The sequence below is a fragment of the Enhydra lutris genome, unplaced genomic scaffold (genome assembly GCF_002288905.1).
Source record: "Enhydra lutris kenyoni isolate GAN:26980312 unplaced genomic scaffold, ASM228890v2 scaffoldscaffold14, whole genome shotgun sequence".
Lineage (NCBI taxonomy): Eukaryota > Metazoa > Chordata > Mammalia > Carnivora > Mustelidae > Enhydra > Enhydra lutris.
The window spans coordinates 38,013,405-38,036,854 of record NW_019154098.1 but is presented as its reverse complement, the minus strand read 5'-3'; the positions used below and the strand labels follow the sequence as shown (position 1 = coordinate 38,036,854).

Here is a 23,450-nt window from a genome sequence, read left to right as displayed (position 1 = left end):
GATTCTTTGATGCAAATAAGTAAATTTCTTGGTGTCTTAGTTTCCTTATATCTAAAATGGGTTTAATAATACCTGGTCTTTGTAGTTTCATGGTTTAATCTTAGCTCCAAATGAGATATTTATGAAATGCCTTGGAACTATGAAATATTATTCAACTGCAAGTGGGGACTTCTGTAATTATTAGGAGTTGAAGGAAGAGCTTACTAGACCTCACTTTTTGAACATGAGAAAGACTACTATCCTGGCCCTTTTGGCATCCATCTCAATCATCAGCATTTACTTAAAATGAATGAGAAATGGGAGGAATTATTTAAAGCCATTGAATTAACTTTCAATGCTACAGAACTCAGACTTTGCTCAGAACAGACAAAAGGCTATTAGGATTAAGTTGAAAAAAAAATATATATATATATATATATAATCAAATGTCCTGTAAAACATCTGAAACCCACATTAGAATTTAACATGAAAACAACCAAATAGGAAAGAAATCAAGAATACCACAAAACAGCATAGAAAATAAATTGAAAGGAATTCGTTGAAATGATATTTCACATATTATCTACTGGTCAGCATCATCAAATATAAATAATGTAGTTCCTCATAGCAAGATATGGAAGATTTGTTTCTAAAAGTAAGAGCCAATGGGCACTGATGATCACACACATTTAAAGCAGCCACTTTAATCCTTCCTCTTCCACTTCTCCCAGGCTCCAGGCTTGGGATTTCAAACTAGGAAACTTCCTCTTTTCCTTCCCATCACATCTTATGAAACACATGGTATTGAGCATAGGCCAAATGCCTGGGTCTCAGCAAGAAGATGGTGGCACTTACCTCGCTTCCGCAGCAATTTAGAACTGGTTTCTTGATTGATTTTGTTGCTCTGACGTTGAATCTTGACTGTGTTTTAAGGATCTAGGTTCCTTCACAATTTAATTTTCAGGCATTTTGAGGATTTTATGGACTACATTTGCTTCTGTAGCTACATTATAAAAAAAAAAGGAAAAGAAAAAGATAGCCATCTAAACTAAGGATCATGAAATAAATATAGAAAATATGAGAAACTCGGTAAGCCTGTATGTAGCTTTGCCTTTTTTTTATAGATGGTGGTCAAAAGGTGTCTGTTCTGATTATGACTTCTCACTGTAGGGAGAGACACTTCCAGCCTCTGAGTACAGGCAAACCAAGCACCCTAGTGGTTTCTAGAAGAGGCCCCTTTGGAGCTTAAAAATATCAATTTCATAGGTAGAGGTAAATACATCTGTAGATGCTTTTCTTTAAATTTTATTCAAGTTCTATTAAGAAACACCTTTGTGTATTCTTGGCTTTGCACAAAAGGATTAAGGTAAAAGACCATCTAGGAGCATCTTCTCAGTGAACTTGGAGAGAGGATGGGAGAATAGGGAATCTCTCTAAGACCTCACCTACTAACCTGTTTCTCTTTTAGGTACTCTTTCCCTTTCCCCTCTGACAAGCTGTTAACTCTGCTTGATCCTCTTTAACAAAAGAAAGCTGTGTGAAATTGAAATTCTGATGCACTGACCATGTTTATTGAACACTGAAAATGATTTTAAAGTGTCATTCCAATCTTTTCTTTGTATAAAACTTGATATACCCAGATACCTTACTAAAAGGAGTCTCGAACTCCTGGTTTAAAAAATGGAAAGGAGTCTGTTTTGGCTTACAGATGATTTACTTCCTTTATTCATACATAGGCCAGATATTTCTAAGGGATGGAAAAGAATGTAAGACTATAATTTTGATAATTACCAGAACCCAAATGCAGGGAAATTTTTAGGTCAATAAGTTCTCCTCAGCCAGGAGTATTTAATAGAGAAGTGAAATACATTGACTAGTATTTTAAACCTAAGTAGTTATTATTTTAGGAATTAAATATAAATAAGCTTACTCTGTTTTTTAAGATTGAAATTGGATATAATTTCCACTAATAGACAGTGTTTTGTTTTTTATCTGTTATATTCCCCTTCAGATCAGTGATAAAAAAGATTTTTCAAAATTATAAATCAAAAACAAAAACGGGAGGAGTAGACATTGAAAGACACTGCATACACGTACTCCTCTTTTCTTTAAAGGTTGTGTTTTAGAAACAAAATAGTGACTGTTCATTGAAGTCTTACCATGATGTGTCCCACACAAACCATGTTACACATATTATCTGATATAATATTCTCAACAACCCACAGCCCATTATCCCCATTTTTGGAAACTAAGAAACTGAGACTCTGTGAAGTTAAAATTAAATTTACCCACTTTAAGGAGTCAGGACTTAAACTCAGATCTGTATGCCTCCAAAGTTCATGTTCTTTTCATTACCCTGAATTTTCTACTGTTTTATAAACTGATGTAAACTCTTCTATGGAACAAAATGTGAAAAAGCTCAATGAAAGTAGGACTGTCCATGTTCAGTAAGTCCTAGGTTAATGGCAATCTATTTCATAAACCTCTTCCATTTGACAGTATCCTTTCACCTGCTGCTTGTCCCTCAAGAGTTCATCAAAAGTCACTTAAATGTTATTTCATAAACATAACAAACCAGTGTACCTCAGGCCAAAGAGAACCAGTCTTCCTGAGCAGCTATAGATGTGACTGGCCTGGGCTCATTAACTATGGCAGACTGCGACATGCTTGCAACCATAATAGGTCATTGGAGACTTCGCAAAAAGTGAATAAAATCTAGTCTTCTTTCTTTTAAAAAACAAACAGTAGATCCTTTTGGACTTTGTGGAACTAACAAAATGAAGACAGAACTAAATCTTGAGGCTATTTGCAGTGCTACATCATACAAGCATTTTATGCTTCTGAGGAATTGTACTGTCAGAAAACTCAGTGCAATATGGCATTGGAGCAAAAAGTTGCTGAAATTTAAATCTGCAACAGTAGCTTAGGGAACACATTAATTTTAATCATAATGATTTAGGGATGGTAACATTAGCATCAATAGGATTAGAAATTAAAGCATGATGTAATTTCAAAAGTTGTTATTAATATTGAGCAGGATTTTGTTACCCAGGACTGCCAGCAGCAACAGGATCAGATTAATCAGATGAATACAGCAAGAAGCTAATACTGAGAGGGAGATGGCAAACTACTTACTTACTGGAGAAAACATGGTTAAAATGAGGGATGCCAGAAGGCAATTAATCAAATGTTTATTTTTCAGTACTCATCCCCCAAATTTCAATTAATAACATTTTTTCCAGAAACACAAGTTTACAAGAACTTTCCATCAAAGGAAAATTTTGTATCCTTGACCTTGCTCTGTATTTGCGTTAGCATTCATTTTCTGCAAAAATGTAAAGGACAAAGGTATCATGAGACAGTTGAATCAAAGGGACAAAAGCATTATTGCAACTATAGTTAATTGCATCTTGCACAACAAAATCTTTGCCTGGAACTGCCAGGGAAAACACCACTGGGCTAACCACTTTCTGCCTTCCTTAATCAGCCTACTTATGGAGATGTTCTTGAGCACAAAAGTGGCCAAGGGAGAGCAGAAAGAGGCACAGATTATCAACTGTTTTGTAAACCTAAGACTAATAAAAGTAACTGTTGTGGAAGAGGGAGAGAGTGAGGAAGAAAATAAAAGAGAGACTTAGCTTTCAAATAAATTCTTATGGCATGGGGATTTTTAAAAATTTGAAGTTCAAGTTATTCACATGGCAAAAGAAATGAAAACATTGTTTCTGCAATGGCTAACACTTAGAAGTATCGGGTATAAAAGTAGCTGGACTTCATTCAGTGTTAAGTCAATCTTTAAAATGGGGAAATTATCACTGACATCTGTGGGGAAATGTCTTCTCATTGGGACCTTAGCAAAAATTCAGCTTAGTTATGGGAAAAAAACAAAACAAAACAAAACAAAACAAAAAACACCCAGAAAACAAAAAACTCCTGCCACACAGTACAACAAAGCAAAGTAGAATAAAGTAGTAGAATAAAGCTTATAAAATCTGTAGCATGCAGCTGTTCTATGAGAACTTGGGAAACAAACTTTTTGTTAAGTAGAAGATTGCAAAGAAAATAAAAGTTGGTCATGCTGAATCATGTTATATTTTATATAAGTCAAATATTAGACAAAAACATACTTTGTGAATATTTGCTAAGGTTTAAAACATAATAATAATAATGAGCAGCAGTACAAAGACCACTTTTACCAGATTCAGAAGAGGACCTCCCAAGCAGTTAAGTGACATGAAGGTTTGTGAAGAAGAGCAAAGTAATCTACGAACACAAAGAATACAATCTGAAATAAGTCTCTGTGTAAGCTAATAATATCTTGATCCATCTGTGAACGTACTGGAGACTTCCTGAATCTTCTCTTTGGGTGTTCTTTGTGACTTGATATGAAGAAGTGTTTTCTTTTGAAGGCCAGGTCAACCCAGAAGGAAAACAAATAGTATAATTTTGTCAATACGATTGTCTTGTTGAAGTGAATTCTCACTGATTTTGAACAAAATTTATGGCTATGAGCAATTTGTCATTTGTTCTGACCCATTTCCCCCACTCTGCAACTCCTAATAAGATGCCACTATCTGGGGCACCTGGGTGGCTCAGTGGGTTAAAGCCTCTGTCTTCAGCTCAGGTCATGATCCCAGGGTCCTGGGATCGAGCCCCACATTGGGCTCTCTGCTCTGTAGGGAGCCTGCTTCCTCCTCTCTCTCTCTCTCTCTCTCTGCCTGCTTTTGACCTCTGTGAAATAAATAAATAAAATCTTTTTTAAAAAAAGAAAAAGATACCACTCTCTCCTGTTTCTTAGGCTTAGGGACAACAGCATAAATGTGCTCATCGACATCAGCAGGAGTTTACTCTGCCTGAGAGCTTTCTGTGCTCAAATAAATAGGTGTTTGCTCAGTACAGAGAAGAAAACTATCAAAGTCTGAAGGAGCTTCCAGTATGAAGTAATCATCCCTATCTGTCATTTTATTTATATTATATTCACAGGCTCCTCTAATCTTAGTTTATCTGGTACTTTCCCAGCTACATTGACCCTGAGGAATATGTAATATGAATCTCATTTTCTAGACTTGATGATGGAATTAAGGAGAAGTTAAATTGAAGACATTACAGAAGTCTAAAAGTCATGCCCCTCATCATCTAGCCAGTAAAACATAAGGGACTAAATAGACTTCCAGACTTGAGCTATTTCTGTGGGATTCTGACAGACCTTTCTGCTACTACTGTCGCTTTATTCAACCGCTGTGACTAGAGGCATATCCGAAGTAGAGATTTTAGGTAAAACTGGGAGAGTAGCCACTCTCCTGTCATACATCAGTATTCATCAACCATGCAACCTGTATTTTCCTGAATATTCCTCATTTCAGTTATTCTTTTCTGTCAACTCTATAAATACATCTGTACTTTCAAATCAATTGTGTAGCCATATTAAACCAACAATATCATTAAACCAGTAATTTGGGGGGAAAACAGTCATTGAAAGTTTGGCACTTTGCATGGATTTCCTGGACTTTCACATTTTTTAAAATTCCAAATTCCTATTCTGCTTCCTACTATTGCCAGTTTGTTTATTCTATCTCCATTAAGTCATATCCCCCTGTAATTGCCCCAGTGCAGACTCCAAGGCTGGGTGCCAGATGGCCGGCTCTGTAACTTCTATGAAAAGAGAAGCAACCTGCACAAAACCTATCTTCCCTACTTGGAAAACCCTCATCCACAGTATCAGAATATTGTGCTTCCCCCCTCTATACCTTGATGAACATAGAACATCAAAATATCCTTTGACATGCTTTTTTTCTCTCCCCTTCACTTCAAATTTTTTTTTTTTAGATGCTTGGTGCATCTTCCTGTTTTCCTCTTCAGCTGTGAATATAGGTCCATATATCATTATATGCTTAGGATTGTCCTAAAGATGATCACCCCCCAGTATGTACATATATATGTATGCAGGTAGATGTATTTCTTTAAGGTAAAGTCCTTTGTGTGGCCTTTCTGATTACAAGGGCATGGGTATTTAGGGTTTTGGTAGACACTCATTTTCAACCTCTCCCCTACTTGTGTAGAAATACAGTATTTACACTCTTATCAACCATACATAGGAAGATCCATTTCTCCTCTTTCTCCCCCATGCAAGATATTATCAGTATTTTTAATTTATGCTAAGCTGATGAGTTTAAAAACCTCTTGCTTTAACATGCTTATGGTTGATTGTCAGGCTGAGCATTTTTTCCCATTTTTCATACAACAGTGCTCTCTAGAAGTATTAAACAGCTAAAGGGAAAAACAAAATGTTAAAAATGTTTCAAGAAACTATAGGAAAATATGTAATCACCTAGGGATAAATCCATTAAATGAAAGTTAATAGATTTTTGTTAACATCTATAAAGTATGCTTGCAAAAAACATCAGAATTTATTTTAAGGACAGCTACCATACTAAGAGGAAATACTTTCTACATGTGACAAACATTAACACTCATTAACTAATAATAAAAAAAAAGAATGGGTAAATATTTTGTAGAAGAAGAATCAAATGGCCAGTCTATGAAAAGATGCTTAACCCACTTCGTTTTTTACTATTAACAATATAAAATGGCTCTTATTATGTCAGTACATATAGATCTTCTTGATTCTTCTAAACAATTTTGTGGATTATTATTGTTTATTTAGGCATCAATCCTTTGATTAATGTCTAGGTTGTTTTCTACTGTTTGCTATGATTAGCAGTTCTTACAGTGTGTGTGGGCACACGCATATGTGTGTACATGTGTGTGCGAGCTACATAATGCATTATCAGTTTTTTAGTCTTGGCCTATCTGATACGTGAAAAATTCTACTTATTTAAAAAATTTTTCTTTGATTTTTACTAAGATTTGGTATCTCATGTTTATATTTTAAATGTTTATATGACATTTGTTTTCTTCATCGGATATTTGTTTCTTTATTAATTTCTTCATTTAATAATCACTTATTTTTTCCTCTACCCATTTTTCTCTATTAATATCTACATTTACTGTATGAGCTCTGTATAATGATATCTCTTTTTTGTCGCTTGAGTTTGAATATGTGATTCCTATAACTTGTTTTGTTTATCCTAAATTTTATTTGCCAGTCTTTTTTACACATCATATAGATATTTCTACATCAGTTTAATTCTTCTCTGTATGTTATTTATTTAGTTACATCACTTATGTCTGTTTTCTCTGTTAGGTCATTGTTCTCTCTCTAGATTGTATTCTCTTCAAAGTGAAGAATTAAATCCCCTCATACAGGTCTAGCACAGTACCATCTACTTAATAATAACTGCTTCTTGATGACGGCTACACAGGTGGGTCCCTAGAAGAAGACACTCAGGTCCTGTCAAGTTACATAGCTCCTACAGATTGATTATAGAACCTACCAGCAATAGACTTTTGCTATTATTTCACAATACTTGACCGTTATATTTGAAAGAGAGAATAGTATAGTGTTACTATGTAATGGATCTACTATGCATATTCTCACTGCTTTAAATTCACTGATCATATAAAAAGAGAAGAATGCACTAGCTTGGTGTTTGATCTTTACCACATAGATCTAACGTCATGATCAATCGCTTTCAGTATTTTCTTTGAAATCACATAAAGGTTCATATGTGCCAAATTTCATAAGAATCACATGATAAGGTCAAGAAATACAAATTCCAAGGCAGAATTTATATGCCCAGTTCACATATGACAGTAATACTATATAACCATATGTTGAATATAATACACTGTATGTAAATGCTATTCTTGAAAGCAATCCAATCAATAAAACTTAAAATAAATAACACTTTAATAACACATTTCAAATCGACTGAAAATGGAATAGATGGACTCTGTGGCAAGAACATCCCTGTAAAATTGACATTCAGAGGCTATTAAAACAGAGAATAAAACAATCTTGAAACTAAAGAAAAACTGTGAATATTTAGAAGTTTTTTTGTAAAAAGCCTACTACATCGTATGCCAAGATATAGCAGTCGTTTTTATTTAAAGAGCTATTTCAATAAAAACCGGATTGCCAAGCAGTAAAAAGCAAATTCCGTTTGCATTCACCAATAGCTAAAAAATACTTTTTAAAGAATATACTATATAAACCAGAAAAGAAGTTTAAAAAATACACAGTAACAGAAAAGTCAAAACAGAAAAAAGTCAATATTTAGTCATAATTGGGACTAATAAAAGATTGACCAATCTTTATCATTAAAGAAGGTTATGGGAAAGCTACTGAAGTTAACTTCAAAAGCCTAGCAGTAAAAAGTGATTGTAATGTCAGTAAAACTCTGAAACAGATCAAATAGAAACTAAGTAGTACTAATCCACTGCATCTTTGAACATATATATTTGGCTTTTTTTTTAAAGCTGAAAAGCTTTTCCTTTTTTTCTTTAATTTGTTTCCAACATCCTGTTTAAAAAAAAAAATGAAAGAAGAAGAAGAAGGAAAGAAATCCAACTATACAACTATTAGCAGCAGCTCAGAGTATAGAAACTTTACCTTCATTCAAAGACAATGTGAGTTAAGATTTGAAATGTCTTTTCCTTTTTGGCCTGGTTCTGGAAAACATGGTTTCATCATTCCAATGTAGAGAGAGAGAGAGCTTCTCTCTGTCCATACGAGTACTTGTATGACAAGGATAAGTACAAACAGATGAATCAATGGAAGTTACAGAAGTGAATTTAACTATTTTTCCTTCCTGTTTGTCAGCTTAAGTTCTTAGACCAAAATGAGATGTTTGTAATGTGATTGACATTTTTCATTTCAATTTTCTCCCTTCAGATCCTGGGAAGACTCTGCCCGAAGTCCTTGATTACTGCACAGTTTGGCTGCAGACAGTGCCCGGAGAAATAGACAGCAAAAGTGGTATTCCGCCCTCCCTGGTAACGCTACAAATTAAAGACTTTCTTAATGGACCAGGTAAGAAAGTCATAATTCAAATGCGTATACACTTTTTTCATGTGAGTATATTAACATGTACTTATGGTCTGTTAGAAATTGTGACCTCCTTGCAAAAGACAAATAGTTCGTTTATTTTCCAGAAGTGGATTCTTCTCAGGCTGCCCATTTTAGAGATTAAAAGACAAATATTAATATGCGTTAAAAATTACCTTTGGTCTGGAGTGCCCGGGTGGCTCAGTTGGTTAAGCATCTGCCTTTGGCTCAGGTCATGATCTCAGGGTCCTGGGATCAAGACCGGAGTCAGGCTCCCTGCTCAGTGGGGAGTCTGCTGCTCTCTCTCCCTCTGGCCTTTCCCCAGCTTGTGCTCTTTCTCTCAAATAAATAAATAAAATCTTTAGAAAAAAATGTCCTTGGTTCTGACAAAAAGTAGTTATCAAAGAATAATGGACTATAAGCCAAAGACCAAAGACTTTATTTCTACCTTTTCTGCTAATTGTGTGACCTTAGGCAGTTGATCTAATCTCCTATGCCTCAGTTTCCTTACTGTAAACAAAAAGAATAAAATAGATGGGTGGTTGGATGGATGGATGAGATACGTGATATATATACATAAAATAGTATACATAGATATATTTGATTAGATAAGTATACTTATTTCAAATACTTAGCAATGCACTTGAGAGATTAACACTCAGTTTTAGGTAGATAGAGATGGTTATCAAAATGTACTGAGTGGGGGCGCCTGGGTGGCTCAGTGGGTTAAAGCCTCTGCCTTCTGCTCAGGTCATGATCCCAGTGTCCTGGGATCGAGCCCCGTATCGGGCTCTCTGCTCCGCGGAGAGCCTGCTTCCTCCTCTCTCTGCCTGCCTCCCTGCCTGCTTGTGATCTCTCTCTCTGTCAAATAAATAAATAACATCTTTAAAAAAAAAAAAATGTACTGAGTGTTTATCAGTCCCAGGTACTAAGTACTTTACATACTCATTTAGACCCAAGGAGGAGGCACTGTAATTATCCCTGTTTTATGAAATTAGGAAGTTAAGACTTAACGATGTGAAGGAATGGCAGTGGAGCCGTTCAAACCTAGGTCTTTATGACTCCAAGACCTAGATCACTTCTGTACTACATTGATTTTAGCATAACCATAGATTTTTCCTCTCTTCTCTTTTTCCTCTTCTTTCTTTTTCCTGCTCTGTCCTTCATGTCATGCTCCTCTTCCTCTTCTTTTTATTATTATCCCTCCCTCACTTCAGTGAGACCTTAACTAATTATTTAACAAAATTACTACATTTTGATTTGTTTTATTTTATACCTGTATTGCTTCAAAACATATTAGTCATCAAAGGAATATTAGTTTCTTCATTTTAATTTAAAATTTAAAACAATGGTGTTAAACTGTCTTGAGATCTCTAGCAATATTCTGCAAGGCATGAATTTTGATGAGTGAAAATATCCCTGCATAGACCTGGTTTAGTGTGTGTCATGGCCGACCAATGCACTCATGAACCATAGCAACAGATTGAAGAAGGCCACTTGTCAGTATGTATGGAGTAAAGAGAGCCTAAAGCCATCTACACTGCCCCTTTCACTGGGGTCCTGTTCTTCCCAGTGCTGGGATTTAAAAGGTGTAGAAGTATGAAGAACTATTTCTAATCATTATAGGTATCTAGACATGGTTTTAAGGACTCAAAGGAAAGCGAGAAACTGATTATGAAGGCTAAGAGAGTCATTAAAGTTGGAAGAAGGCTTTGGGGTGAGGTAATGGATAGATTGAGAGTAATGTGAGTCCTAGTACTTGGCTAGTGAGTGTGAAATACCATATTTCATTGAGTCCAAGCCATCATCAATTGTAGGAAAAACATTTTATGTACCAAGAAAAAAAAATATCTGCTATTTAAACTATGATACAGTGCTTTCTTATTGTGTACATTTCAGGGCACTTCCTGACTTCAGAGTTGTTCACATGTAAAAGACTGAACGTGTTAGAATGGGTGAACTTGGGTGCGAACACATGGTTAGTTCATGGAGAAATGAGAAAGAAACTTGGGTTTCCCTTTTTTCTTTTTTAGTTTCAGATTTTTTTTGCTTTCAGGCACATTCTTCATTCACGGGATAGAAAGTTCATTTCTAGTTTATATTTGATTGATTTGTTAAAGAATGGGATCTGCAAATCCATAGTTGTGTACCATATTTTCATGGCAACCAAAGAAATTGAATTTCAGGAGAAATGTCAGTGAATGAATGGAAAGTCATGTTTATAATTCTAGCATTTAATGTGACTAGTAGAAATGTGATTTTTTAAAATAGATATACTTTTGTGTTTCTTACGCTTAAGTTCAACATTACATATATGCCATTCCTTATTTTATGTTTATTCAATAAGAGTGATAATCTTTCTGGAGATTCAAACTTTTAAACAAATGGGTTGAAAGCGTTATTTTATAGTAGAGCTTCTCAGACTCAAGTGTGCATCTGAAGCATCTCTGGTGAACATGTTCAAATGCAAACGGTTTGGGATGCCTGGTGGCTCAGTTGGTTAAGCGTCTGCCTTCAGCTCAGGTCATGATCCCAAGGTCCTGGGATCAAGTCCCATGTTGGGCTTCATGCTCACCAGGGAGCCTGCTTCTCCCTCTGTCTGCTGTTCCCCCTGCTTGTACACTCTCTCTAACAAGCACATAAAATCTATTAAAAATGCAAATGGTTTAATAGTTCTAGAAGGCGGGAATGAAATTCTACATTTCTAACAAGCTCCCAGGTAAAGTGGGATGAGGTCTGGGGACTACACTTTTGTAACAAGCTTTTATGATTCATGAGTGAATGAATGAATGAATGGATACACAAACAGACACACAGACACACCCACACACACACACAGAGCTGTTGAGGACCAAACTGCAGATATTTTGGGGCACAGGAGAGGGGAATTCTTTCTAAAGAATGATGAGTGTTTTTTTTAAATGGTACTTTTATTATGAAAAATCAAATACAGTGTCTAATTAATGGTTTAGGTTTTTCAAACTCTAAAACATTTTAACCAAGAGTAGTTTGCTTTGAGGGAAGATTAGTTTGAATGGTATATCCAGTGGTGTGAAATTCCACTACCTACTAACCTAACATCTTTGAACTGCTCCAGAATTTACTATCTTAGACAAAAATGTCCGAAATGCAAATAATTTCTCATGTAAAGTCTATAAATAGATGTTAGTCCATAGACTAATCATATTCTCTTACTACACAGCCAAATTGCCACTCTGTATTAATTTAGAGGTCAATAGAAATACAGGACACATAAAGTACTTTTTATATTATTTTATAGATTTTTGGCAACTCAAGAAAATTCTTTTTTCCAGATTTTAGAAAATAGTATACTAAGAGGAATATCATTTATGCTAAGACTATGGGAACAAGCTTCAGCTTTATAATATTCCCTAATGTCATTCCCTTCCTTTAAAAAAAATATTTTGATTTGTATGTGGTGTTATCATTAAGAATCTTTTGCTACCGTTAGTTTTTTAATCTAGATGCACATCCTATTTAAGTAACATTCCCAGAGTTTTATACTACAGCTCTAAAATGGTGTATTTACACTTATTCTTTTCTTGCTCCTGAATTAACATTTCAGGAGCAATAAAAGTTACGACCCTGAAGAATACAGGAAATACTGATTATAACTACCTAACCTTGGGTTTTCTTCTTAAGGTGCAAACTTAACAGCTTTTGAATTCAGCCATACAGATTTATTTTGCAGGGATTATTTGTCTAAACAATGTGATACAAATGCTGCTCTTTAGCACTTGTTTTTGGAAAAATAATTCAGAGTTCTTGAGTATTCCCTTATTTCCTCTGTTCACTTAATAGTACCATAGAGCAAATAGTAGGTCCCAACTTCTACATCAAAAAGCCCTTCAAAGCTCTCTCACCCCCATCTCCTTCCTTCAGAGGCAACAGTTGTACCCATTAGCAAGGTCAGTGGCTTGGAGAAACCTGGAAAGCAGCAGCTACCAGAAACCCACTAGAATAATATCTCCAGCAGGTGATAGATTAGTTGGAACAAATTGGAACCATTGCAGTTCAGCAATCCTGGTTTCTTTCAAGCTGTTTTTAAAATGTCGTCATTTTAATACACAATCTAAGCCCTGCGGAACAGTCCACAGCAGGTTAATTTGAATCATATGATGTGTCACTGCCCTCAGCTGACATGAGCTCTATTCCATGTGTGAAGCCATAATAAATCCATTCCCAACCGAGGAGAATTCCCCGTGAGAAGGTGAACTAATCCAGGCCTCACACTGGCATGCTAGCCCCCTGTAATTGAAAGCAGGGCCACCTGTTCCCAGCACAGTTAGCCTATAGAGAAAAAATTAGCATTAGATCAGATACTTCTTATATTGAAAAATCATTCATAGTTCTTGCAAATTCAAATTCAGCTGTGAACTGCTTGGTATGACATCATACAAAAACGTAGGAATGTGCCCACTTGATCCCAGTTTAAAAGTTTTGTTAACCATAGGATTCCTTAACTTTGAAATGAGAAAAAAAATTTTTTTAATTTAATGAGAGCTGACACGTGAGAAGAAGAACTGGGAAGGGTGCATATTTTTCTAATTAACTCAGGGTCATTTGTAAAAACATTTGAGCTCCCTGGTATTTTTTTCATTGTTCCTTTGCAGACATATTTTTGAACACTGTCACTGTTATGACATTTAATGAAATGACATTGAAATGACAAGAAAGAAAAATTTGTGCCAAACTGGGAGAACATTACCACATCATTTATGTTTTCTTATAAATTAATTAGCATACTGCAATCTTCATATAATTTAAGTAATAGGGTTGCATCAAACACGGTTATGACTGTAATTTCACATTTATTTTAGTATACGGTATACTGGTGTTTCTAGAGGAAATACATAACCACTAAAATCTTTTTCTTTTAATAAAATCATTTAGCCTCTCCCTGTTTACCCTGCTCATTAATTTGCCTGTATAGTTTTCACGTCATTTTAATTTCATTCTGGCTTTGGATTGGTTTCAGCTCTGGTTTTATTTGATTTTTGGTTTTAAAAATTTGACTTTTAATGGGTTGTGATCCTATTTTAAACACGTTTCTTATGTTTTATGGATTAACTTACTGTTTTATAGGTTGTGATTCTGATTTTTATTTTTACAGAATTTCTGAACATCTTAGTATAATCCTATTTGCATAAACTTCCTTGATTTGAATGAAAAAATATTTTAATATATACCTATTAAATAATATAAAATATTACTTTAAAAAACTCAGATACAGTATCACACCATTCAAATAGGTTTATGGAAATAGACAGAGATTTTAAGCTATTTACCTCCAGATGTGTATTTTTGAAATGTTTTTATTTTTCTTGGTGAATTCTGCTTTTATATTCTTTTACTACTGAATTTATTACTCAGTGGGGATTAATTCAGATATACCTTGAAAGTACTTGTTCAGAGGAATTAAGGTACCTAAAAAGGATGACCCAAATAACCTCTTGACATTTTCTGGAGTGGAAAATAAAGACGAAGTAACAGAATATTTAAACACAAGATTTCAGTGTGAAAGAAAGCATCTTAAGGAGCTCATTTTAATTAATTTCTCTTCATGCTTCCCTGATAGTTAACCCTTTGCCTCTTTTCTCTTTCCAGAAATGGAGCCAAGGCCCAGGCCCTTGAGTTCTGACTCTGTCTTAATAATTCACTTTTACAACCATACTTGCAAGCTATCTTCTACATTTAAGAAATGTAAACGAGTTAATAAAACAATAGGAACCTTGACTTTTACATTTCCCCAGTTTTATGGGTTCCAATTTGCAGCATCAGCATTACATTATCATAGTTCATTTTCCCCCTGACTTACTGAAATGAAATGGTAAACTTGATGTCAGGGTGTCAAATAGGGAATGGACCAAGAATTTTGTGACCCAAGATAGCCTCTCATTATTTCAACCTTACTTTTCCAACTCTAACTTGTACCTTTGGAAGAAATGAGAAAAGTGGATGACTTCTAATTTTTAAATGTTTTTCTCTTACTCCTATAACAACATGATTTTAATACCAGATTTTTCACTGTACAACCAGGAAACCATATTAATTTTCTTACCAACACTGTACAGTGAGGGGACTTGAAGTCTTCTTTGAAAGTTGGGTGACCATGGTGCCTCCAGGGGACTATACTTGGCTATGTAATGGGACTGGAAGAGTCACGGATGCTGGTTTTAGGTGTGGCCAGATGGTAAGAGGCAGTACAAGGTCTCCTGCAGGGAACTCAGTGGTATGTCAATTACTTAGATTCCTTATTTCTTCATGTGGTCCAATTCTGTCAGGATTATTTCTTCTACTGAAGAGAATGAGGGTAATTGAGGGGATATCTTTCTAGGATCATGCAGCAGGCGAAGGTGGAAGAAAAAGAGAGCATTATTTGGCTTCTCCTGACTGTAGCCTTGCAACTTTGTGCTTATATGCAGGTCTTCTTCCTCTCCAACCTGTGCCTTTCCCAGGGACACAGCATGGGGCCTTCTCTCCATCTCTCTATAGACAGTAAGCTCAGCTGTCTCTTTTATGCTAAGAACTCCCAAATGCCTAGCTCTGGTTTTGGCTTATTCAACTCCAGAACTGTTTCCCCATCTGCCCATTAGATGTGTTTAGTTATTTAAAATTCAATACGTTTGCATTAAATTAAACCATTTTTCTCTCCTCTCCTTATTCATCCCTGCCCTTAGGTATAGTCTTCAAATTTCTTTTTTTTTTTTTTAAAGATTTTATTTTTATTTATTTGACAGAGAGATCACAAGCAGGCAGAGAGGCAGGCAGAGAGAGAGAGGAGGAAGCAGGCTCCCTGCTGAGCAGAGAGCCCGATGTGGGGCTCGATCCCAGGACCCCGAGATCATGACCTGAGCCGAAGGCAGCGGCCCAACCCACTGAGCCACCCAGGCGCCCCAGTCTTCAAATTTCTTTACATGTGCTAGTGATAGCAACATTATTTCAGTCATGTTTTCTCACAATTTTACTATCACTTTTGGTTCATCCTTTTTTCTTTTTAATTTTAGGTCCTCTTCATTTTTCCCTTGAAATGGTCCTCCATTATGTTTACTATATCCCTAGTTTAGGTTTATGCCCTACTGACTTCCTCGGTCTGTTTACTGGCAGCCTTCCCTCCAGATTCTCCTTTTACTCATGAATCCTGTCGTCCCCTGTGCCCTTGCTAAATGAGCCTCCCCTGCCAAACTCCTATGATGTTGACCACCCAGCTCTCTCAGTTCATCTGGTCAAAGCTCTCCTCAGCCCTAAAGGCTCTCTCTAATCTGGTATCATCTGGTTTAGCTGTCACTAAGCAGGTGATCCTAGGTAAGATTATTTTACTTCTTTGAGCCTCAGTATTTTCTTCTATAGGAGAGCTATTTTAAGATTCCTTCAAGTTCTAAAATGATGGCTGTAATCCCTAACGGAACTCTTCATTTATTTTCACACCAGATATTGTGAGCAATTGCAGTATGCCTGGTGTTGTTCTAAGCAGTGCCTTCTCTCAAGAAATGCACATAATCAGATAGAAAAGACAGAGTTTGTTGGTGAAATCATCATGCAAAGTAACATATAATGATAAATCAATATATGTGTCGTGAAGTTCTGTGGATTCATTAGAGGTTCAGGGAGGCTTCCCAGAGTAACTGACCCTGTGGCTGGTTTGCACAGGATACAAGGGAGTTGACCAAGGACCTCAGAGGGGCAAGTGGATTTCTTGGAGGATATGTGCAAAAGACAGGATGGGGAGAGGCATCATGTCAGATTACAGGAAATGAAAACAGGGAGGAGTGAGGAAATCAGTGCTATGAGGTAAGACTATAAAGAGAGGCAGAGACCAGGTCTTACTGACCATAATCAAGGATTTGGGGATTTTTATCTTAAGAGTGGTGAGGAATCATCAAAGAGCTGTCAGCAGGACATGTATGTGGTGGAGGAGGGAGGAGGTGTGTGTGTTGATATGGTTATATCTGCATTTTGAAAAAATAACTATTTGCAGGGTGGAGAACACTGATAGGGGCTAAAGTAGATGGAAGGGAGCAGTTAGGAGAATATTGCAGTAGTATTGGTGAGAGGTAACTACAGGTCGGATCAGGGAATGGTGATAAGAAATAGGGAAAAGTGAAAGAATTGGTAGAAATTGGGAAGGCAAAATCTACAGACCATAGTAATGGAGTAGGGAGATAGTGGGTAAGGGAGAAAAACATGGCTTCTGGGTCTCTGACTGGTCTAACTGGATGGATGGTGGTTTGTCCCCACAAAGTTCATGTGTTGAAATTCTAATATCCACTATGATGGTATTTGGAGATGGGGCCTTTGGGAGTTAATTAGGTTTAGATGAAGTCATGAGGATGGTGGCTCCCTCGTGATGGGATAATACACTTATAAGAAGAGATGCCAGAGAGCTTGCTGTCTCTCTCCCTCTGCCATGTGAGGACACATTGAGAAGGTGGCTATATACAAGCTAGAAAGAGAGCCTTCCCCAGAAACCAATAGTGCTGGCACCCTGATCCCAGCATTCCAGCCTCTAGAAATGTGGGAAAATAAATTTCTGTTGTTTAAGCCACCAGACTCTGGTATTCTGTTACAGCAGCCCAAGCTAAGACAGGTGGTAATTGTGATTACTAAGATGAAAATACTTGAAGAGAACCACATTGTTTTTGGTTTGGTTTGGTTTTCATTTGTGAGAGTATGGAGAGATCATAAGTTTTGTCCTGGATATGTTGAGTTTGTGGCAGTTATTCATACAGATCTGGGGCTCACAAGACGAATACCAGTGATAAAGGATTGAATGTTTTAGAGTCTTTGGGATATAGATTCTAAGTCAAGCCATGGGCCTGGATGAGAGATTACTCAAGAGAAGAGTAGAGGGGAAGTAGAGAAAAGAACCTAAGACTGCATCTTGAGGAAGTCCAATCAGGATTTTACTGGCCAAAAGGAAACTGTGGGCTAAGAGGAGAATTTGAAAAGCATAATGTCCAAGAAGCCAAATCATTAGCGCTTTGAGACACAGAAAGATGAGGAATTGAACATATCTTGTAGATTCACAGTCATTGTGACTACTAGTGTTTTCCCCCATCAGGTTAACCTGGATAGAAAATAGTCTAGAATGCATTGAGGTAAATGGGAAGGAAAAAAAATAGTAGAAGCGGAGAGTATAAATAACTCCTTCAAGAAGTTTGTGAAGAGTAGTAATAAAGGGTAGTATATGGAGGAACACCTGGGATCATGGTCTGGGGATTTTGTTTTTATGATGAAAGGAACTTGGGTTTTCTCATATTTAAATATTCACAAGAGGAATCCAGTTGAGAGAATTAGGTAAACTAAAAAAGAGAAAAGATCAATGTGGTGCCCAAGAAAGAGGGAAGGAGAAGTATCCAATACATATTTGAGAGACCCAGTTTTAAATTAGAGAAGCAACAGATTCTCTAATTTGTATAACAGGTTAAGGAAGGGAATTGGAAAGGGGCATATGCAGGTAGTTTTTTAGTTTGGTAGCAAGAAATTGGTGGAAATCTAATAGCTTTAACTTTCTCCCTGAAGTTAGAAACAAGATCACCTATTGAAGTTGAAGAGGGACAAGAGGGTATGATGGTTTGGAGGCAGAACAGCTTGACATCATGTTCCAATGTGACTTTTTCATATGCCATGTGCATTCTCATCTCTGTGTCTTTTTTAACTTTTACATCATGGAAATTTTCAAATATATACAAAAGTATTGTACTACGTAAGTAATTGTCAGCTGTGGGCAGTATTGTTTCTTAGTACACCACTTCCTTACCTTCTGTATTATTTCGAAGCGAATCCCATGCATCATATCATTTATAATATTTCAGTATTATGTATCTCTGTAATGTAAGAACTTTTAAAAACATGACCACAATACTATTATCAAACATGAAGATAATCATTCTTCAGTGTTATCAAATATGTAGTCAGTGTTCAAATTTCCAGTTATCTCATACATATGTGTGCAGAGAGGGGAAAGGGAAAAATGTATGTGGATGTGTGGGTGATTGTGTGCATGCGTATTTCTTGAGTTTTTTTTTTTTTTTTAAGCAGAAGCCACATATGTTCTGTGCATGACTATTGGTTGATATGTCTTTCTAGTTTCTTTTAATTGTTAGGTTTTCTACTCTATCATTTTTCATCTCTTGTAATTTATATATTGAAGAAGTTAGATCATTTATCTTATAGAGCTTACCACAGATTGTATTTAGCTATTTAGTTGAGAGAGAGCGAGTGAGCTGAGAGAGGGGGAGAGGGAGAGAGAATCCCAAGTGGACTCCCCACTGAGTGCAGAGCCCCACACAGGGCTCTACCTCACAGTCCTGTGATCATGACCTGAGACAAAATCAAGAATCAGACCCTTAACTGACTGACCCACCCAGGCGCCCCTATCACAGTTTGGATTTTGTCTATTCCCCTGTCTTCTGTATTTGCTACATAAAAATTGGTAGTTGGTTTAACCTATTCAAGTTTGCTTATTACTGTTTTTTTTTTTAGTAAGACTGTTCTGTAAAAGGGTTTGGGTTGTTGCATCAGAAAGCACATACTATCTGAAGGTCTCTTTTTGTGATGTTAAAGGCCATTGATGCTAAATGCCTGATTTCATTGGAGATTACAAATAGTAATATTTTCATACTAACACTCCTTGTCCATGTATTAACTAACTAAGATACTAAAAAAAAACATTTCTTCATCTACTACTTGTTTACTCAATACTATTGCTCATCTAAGGAAGGTAGGTAAATACTGAGTTCTGTTCCTTTATTTAAAATGAGTTTTTTTAGAATGAGTTGATTTTCTAGAAGAGAACTTTTTACAATGTATGCATGTATCAGATCATCATAATGTATACTTTAAATAACTTAAAATGTCATTTTTCATTTGTATCTTAATAAAGCTGGGGGAAATGAATTATTTTTCTAGTATATTCCATTGGTAGCCAATTAGTTGTTGCTTGGTATTATTCTTAAGTCATTATTTTTAATACTACTCCAATTATCTCATCATTGGAAGTGGGAGTCTCTAGAAATCGGATTCTTCATGTTTTTAATCTTCCCTCACTGTGGGATCTTTGTTCCCTTATCGCAAAACAAAATTTGGCTGTTCCCAAAAAGTAGCTCTGCTGTCTCCAACCCAGGATGAGTACAAGCCATCACTGAGAAAAGCAAAAGAGAAAAAGAAAGGACATAGACATCAAAAGAGCAGCCAAAATTATTAGAGCAATAGAATATGCTTAGCCCTTATTTTTTTAAAGATTTTATTTATTTATTTATTTGTCAGAGAGAGAGCGTGCACGCACATGCAAGTGCACAAGCAGGCAGAGTAGCAGGCAGAGGTGGAGAGAGAAGCAGGCTCCCTGCCGAGCAAAGAGCCCAATGAGGGACTCGATCCCAGGACCCTGGAATCATGACCTGAGCCGAAGGCAGCAGCTTAACTGACTGAGCCACCCAGGTGTCCCATCCCAAAAAGGCGAGCCCTTTTTGATGACTGTTTAGAGAGAGAAGTTCATTTAGAGAAGTTCAATTTAATATACTCATTTTAGAAAACCAGTACATTTACCCTATAATCAGAACACTTATGTTGTGATTGGAGAGCGGGGATAAAATGTAGTCAAAAAAGTCAATGCCTGATCATAAGAATATGTGTACGAGAAGATTGCTGGTGGTGATGATGCCCACATCCCAGGTGTCAACACTGTGAACTGCGCCAGCTGACCGGGACAAGAACATGTGTCAGGCCATGTCTCTGAGCCTCCTCAACAGCACGTGGGACAGCTTATTCCCAGTTGCTTTGGTCTACCATTGTTAACTGGACTACTCATAGGTGCCACTGCTGAGGTCTTTACACTTCACACCTTCAATAAAAATACATTGATCTCATTGTCATGGGCAACTTTCCAGGTTTTCTAGTTCTCACACCTGTGAATACTCAGTCTCCACTGCCCATTATCATCAGGAGTATGTTTACTTGGACACCGTCGTAAAAATCTGAATTTGAATTGCTGAATAAGAAAAAAATGTTCTATGACCTAATAACAAAAAATATTTTTTATTAGAGATGCTATAATTCATAAAGTCAAGGTTGATTACAGATTTGTTCTGTTTTGCATTTACCTCTCTAAAATGGGGCTAGGGTGTAGGAAGCACCATCATTCCTGTGCCTATACATAGCCACCACCACGTATGCACTGTTTACTGAGCAAGCCTTACTGGTCTTTAAAAAAAAAAGAAAAAAAGTGTCTCTTACAAATAAAATTCCAAAGGAAGAAACACTTAACAAAGAAGTTTTCTTTCATAAATGTTATGATTTGGATATAACAAGCCATATTGAATCCATTGGGTTTTTGGTAATAGATTTCAAAATACATCATAAATGTAAGTAATATGATGACTAATGGGTCAAGTAAAGTTGGAACATTTTAAATGAGAAAATAGCTGGAACAGTTTTCAGGAAACTTTTCCAGTTGATGTTTGGTCCCCCACAAGGTGTGTATTAACATAAACTTAGGGGAATCACCTCTGGGGCTTGAATTCGCTCTCTGATTTCATTACTACAATATGATTCTTTTGCTTTCACTATTAAGTCATCTCCTAGGGTGATGGGAGCGTAAAATAAGTGTAATTTATTTGTGTTTGTCTAATCTCCTTTTAACTCAATAGTCATTTCATCATTCCGTTTCCTGGTAGCTGTTCAGAAAGTTTTGAAGGGTGATTAGAATCTGATAATTGACAGGCATGGGTTTGCTTGGTAACTTAAAGATATAGACTGTGTTCTGGGGATGATGAGAAATTCTATCTGGCAAAGGAACAGATGACTCAGCTGGCAGATTCTCTGTTACTGCATATTCTTAAAACCTGAACTTTGAAAGTAATCCATTTATTAAAATTTGATGAGGATTATGAAAAAATTCTAAACCTTTTAAAACAATCTGATAATAACTGGAATAAAATCCACATTGACAATTTATGGCTGGTTCTTTATCCAGGTATAATTCCAGTTCCTCTAAAACATTATATAGCTCCCACTGTGTCACTGTTGAAGAAAACTTTTCTAGTCCATTTTTATTACTGTTTTCATCTTAATAATGAAGTTAATGTTTTTCATCACTTTTCAAGTATAAATACTAGAAAATACAAACTACATTGCTCATTTCTTTTTGTTTAAAAATGCCAGACTCTTTTGTTGCATAATTTTTCCCATTTGTAAAAATCATCTTCCTGTCATGATGAAACTGAAAATATTTATAATAAAGGCACTAATTTTTCTACCCAAAAAAGTGATTGCTAGTTCAAGGATGTGAAAGTTTTAAAGGCACTGGGTGGGTAATAAATGTAACAGTACAAATTTGTAACACTTTCGGATATGACAGTAACTTCATGATTTTAGTTGAAGGATTCATACATGTTGATGGACTTTACCCAAACTGTAACAGGCACGATTTCATTTGTGGTGCTTTTCATTCTGGTACATGCTTCCTGTCTCTTGGTGCAGCTGGTACTTTTGAAAGCAATACCTGGTATTACAGAGTAGCCTCATTTTCACTCTGCTTTTAGGGCTCTTGGCTTTATAGCACTCTCCAGCTTGTCCAAATGGGACTGCCCAGCCCCTCTGTTTACACCTGGACCCAGCTCTAGAGGGGCAGGGATGAGGGACTGCATGTGCCACTTGGGGGGCACCCTGCTGAGAATGTTGCACCATATGCAAACAAACAAACAAAAAAAAAATTTTTAAGGTGAATTACTTAAATGTTCTAAATCTCGATTTGTTTCTTATAAAAAGTTAACAACAGCTGTCTTGTGCTATGTATATATAGTTCTATTAGAGTTTTGAACTTTATGAAAACTTTCACCAGCTGCTGTTCAGTGACTGTGAGATTGTACTCCTAGGTTGAAGATCACCCAAAGAATGAAGTTTTGATGTATACATCAGTTTTGACATGACCCCCCCCCCCAGGAAGGATAAGTCAAGCAAATGAAGTGTCCAAAGAAGAAGCCCTCCTTGACCAGTCCACTGCTTTGAGAGAGGGTTGTCTAGAAACCAGCACCACAAAAAATTAACATTAAAAATTCACATTTCAAATTCATTAAATAAAAGAAATATGAAAGAAATTTAAGTAACTAAGCTTTCAAAATATTTTAAAAATCTATGGCATTTATGCTTCTGAAGTTCTTAAAGTTTAAGGTCACACCCTCACTCTTGGGACAAACTGTATGAGAAAGGAAAATCCAAGAATGTCTTTTTCTTAAAAATTTATTGAGTCCTGCTGAATTGTTATGTATAAATTAGTGACCTAATAGAGATTCATGACTTTTAAAGATAGGACAAGATGGGCAACTGTATTAATTATATACTTGCCATCTCTGTTTGAGGCCGTTGGAGTTGTATGCAGTATGTATTGTGCGCTGTCCTTACTGTTGCTTGGGAAAGTGGGTCTTTCTGATTTCAGACTAGTCAAAGTAGTTATATTTGATAAAAATAAGGTCAATAATGTGACTCAAATAGATTCATAGTTGAA

General features: G+C 36.2%; 1 protein-coding gene across 4 annotated transcripts in view; it reads left to right on the top strand.

The window, feature by feature from the left end:
• LOC111146810 (vacuolar protein sorting 13 homolog B) overlaps positions 1-23,450 on the top strand; it is a 755,552-nt gene that overhangs the window by 553,414 nt on the left and 178,688 nt on the right. For all 4 annotated transcript variants that reach the window (XM_022502501.1, XM_022502502.1, XM_022502500.1 and 1 more), the window contains one exon: positions 8,774-8,911. In XM_022502501.1, coding sequence (XP_022358209.1) covers positions 8,774-8,911 — 138 coding nt within the window. The remainder of the gene's footprint in view (positions 1-8,773; positions 8,912-23,450) is intronic.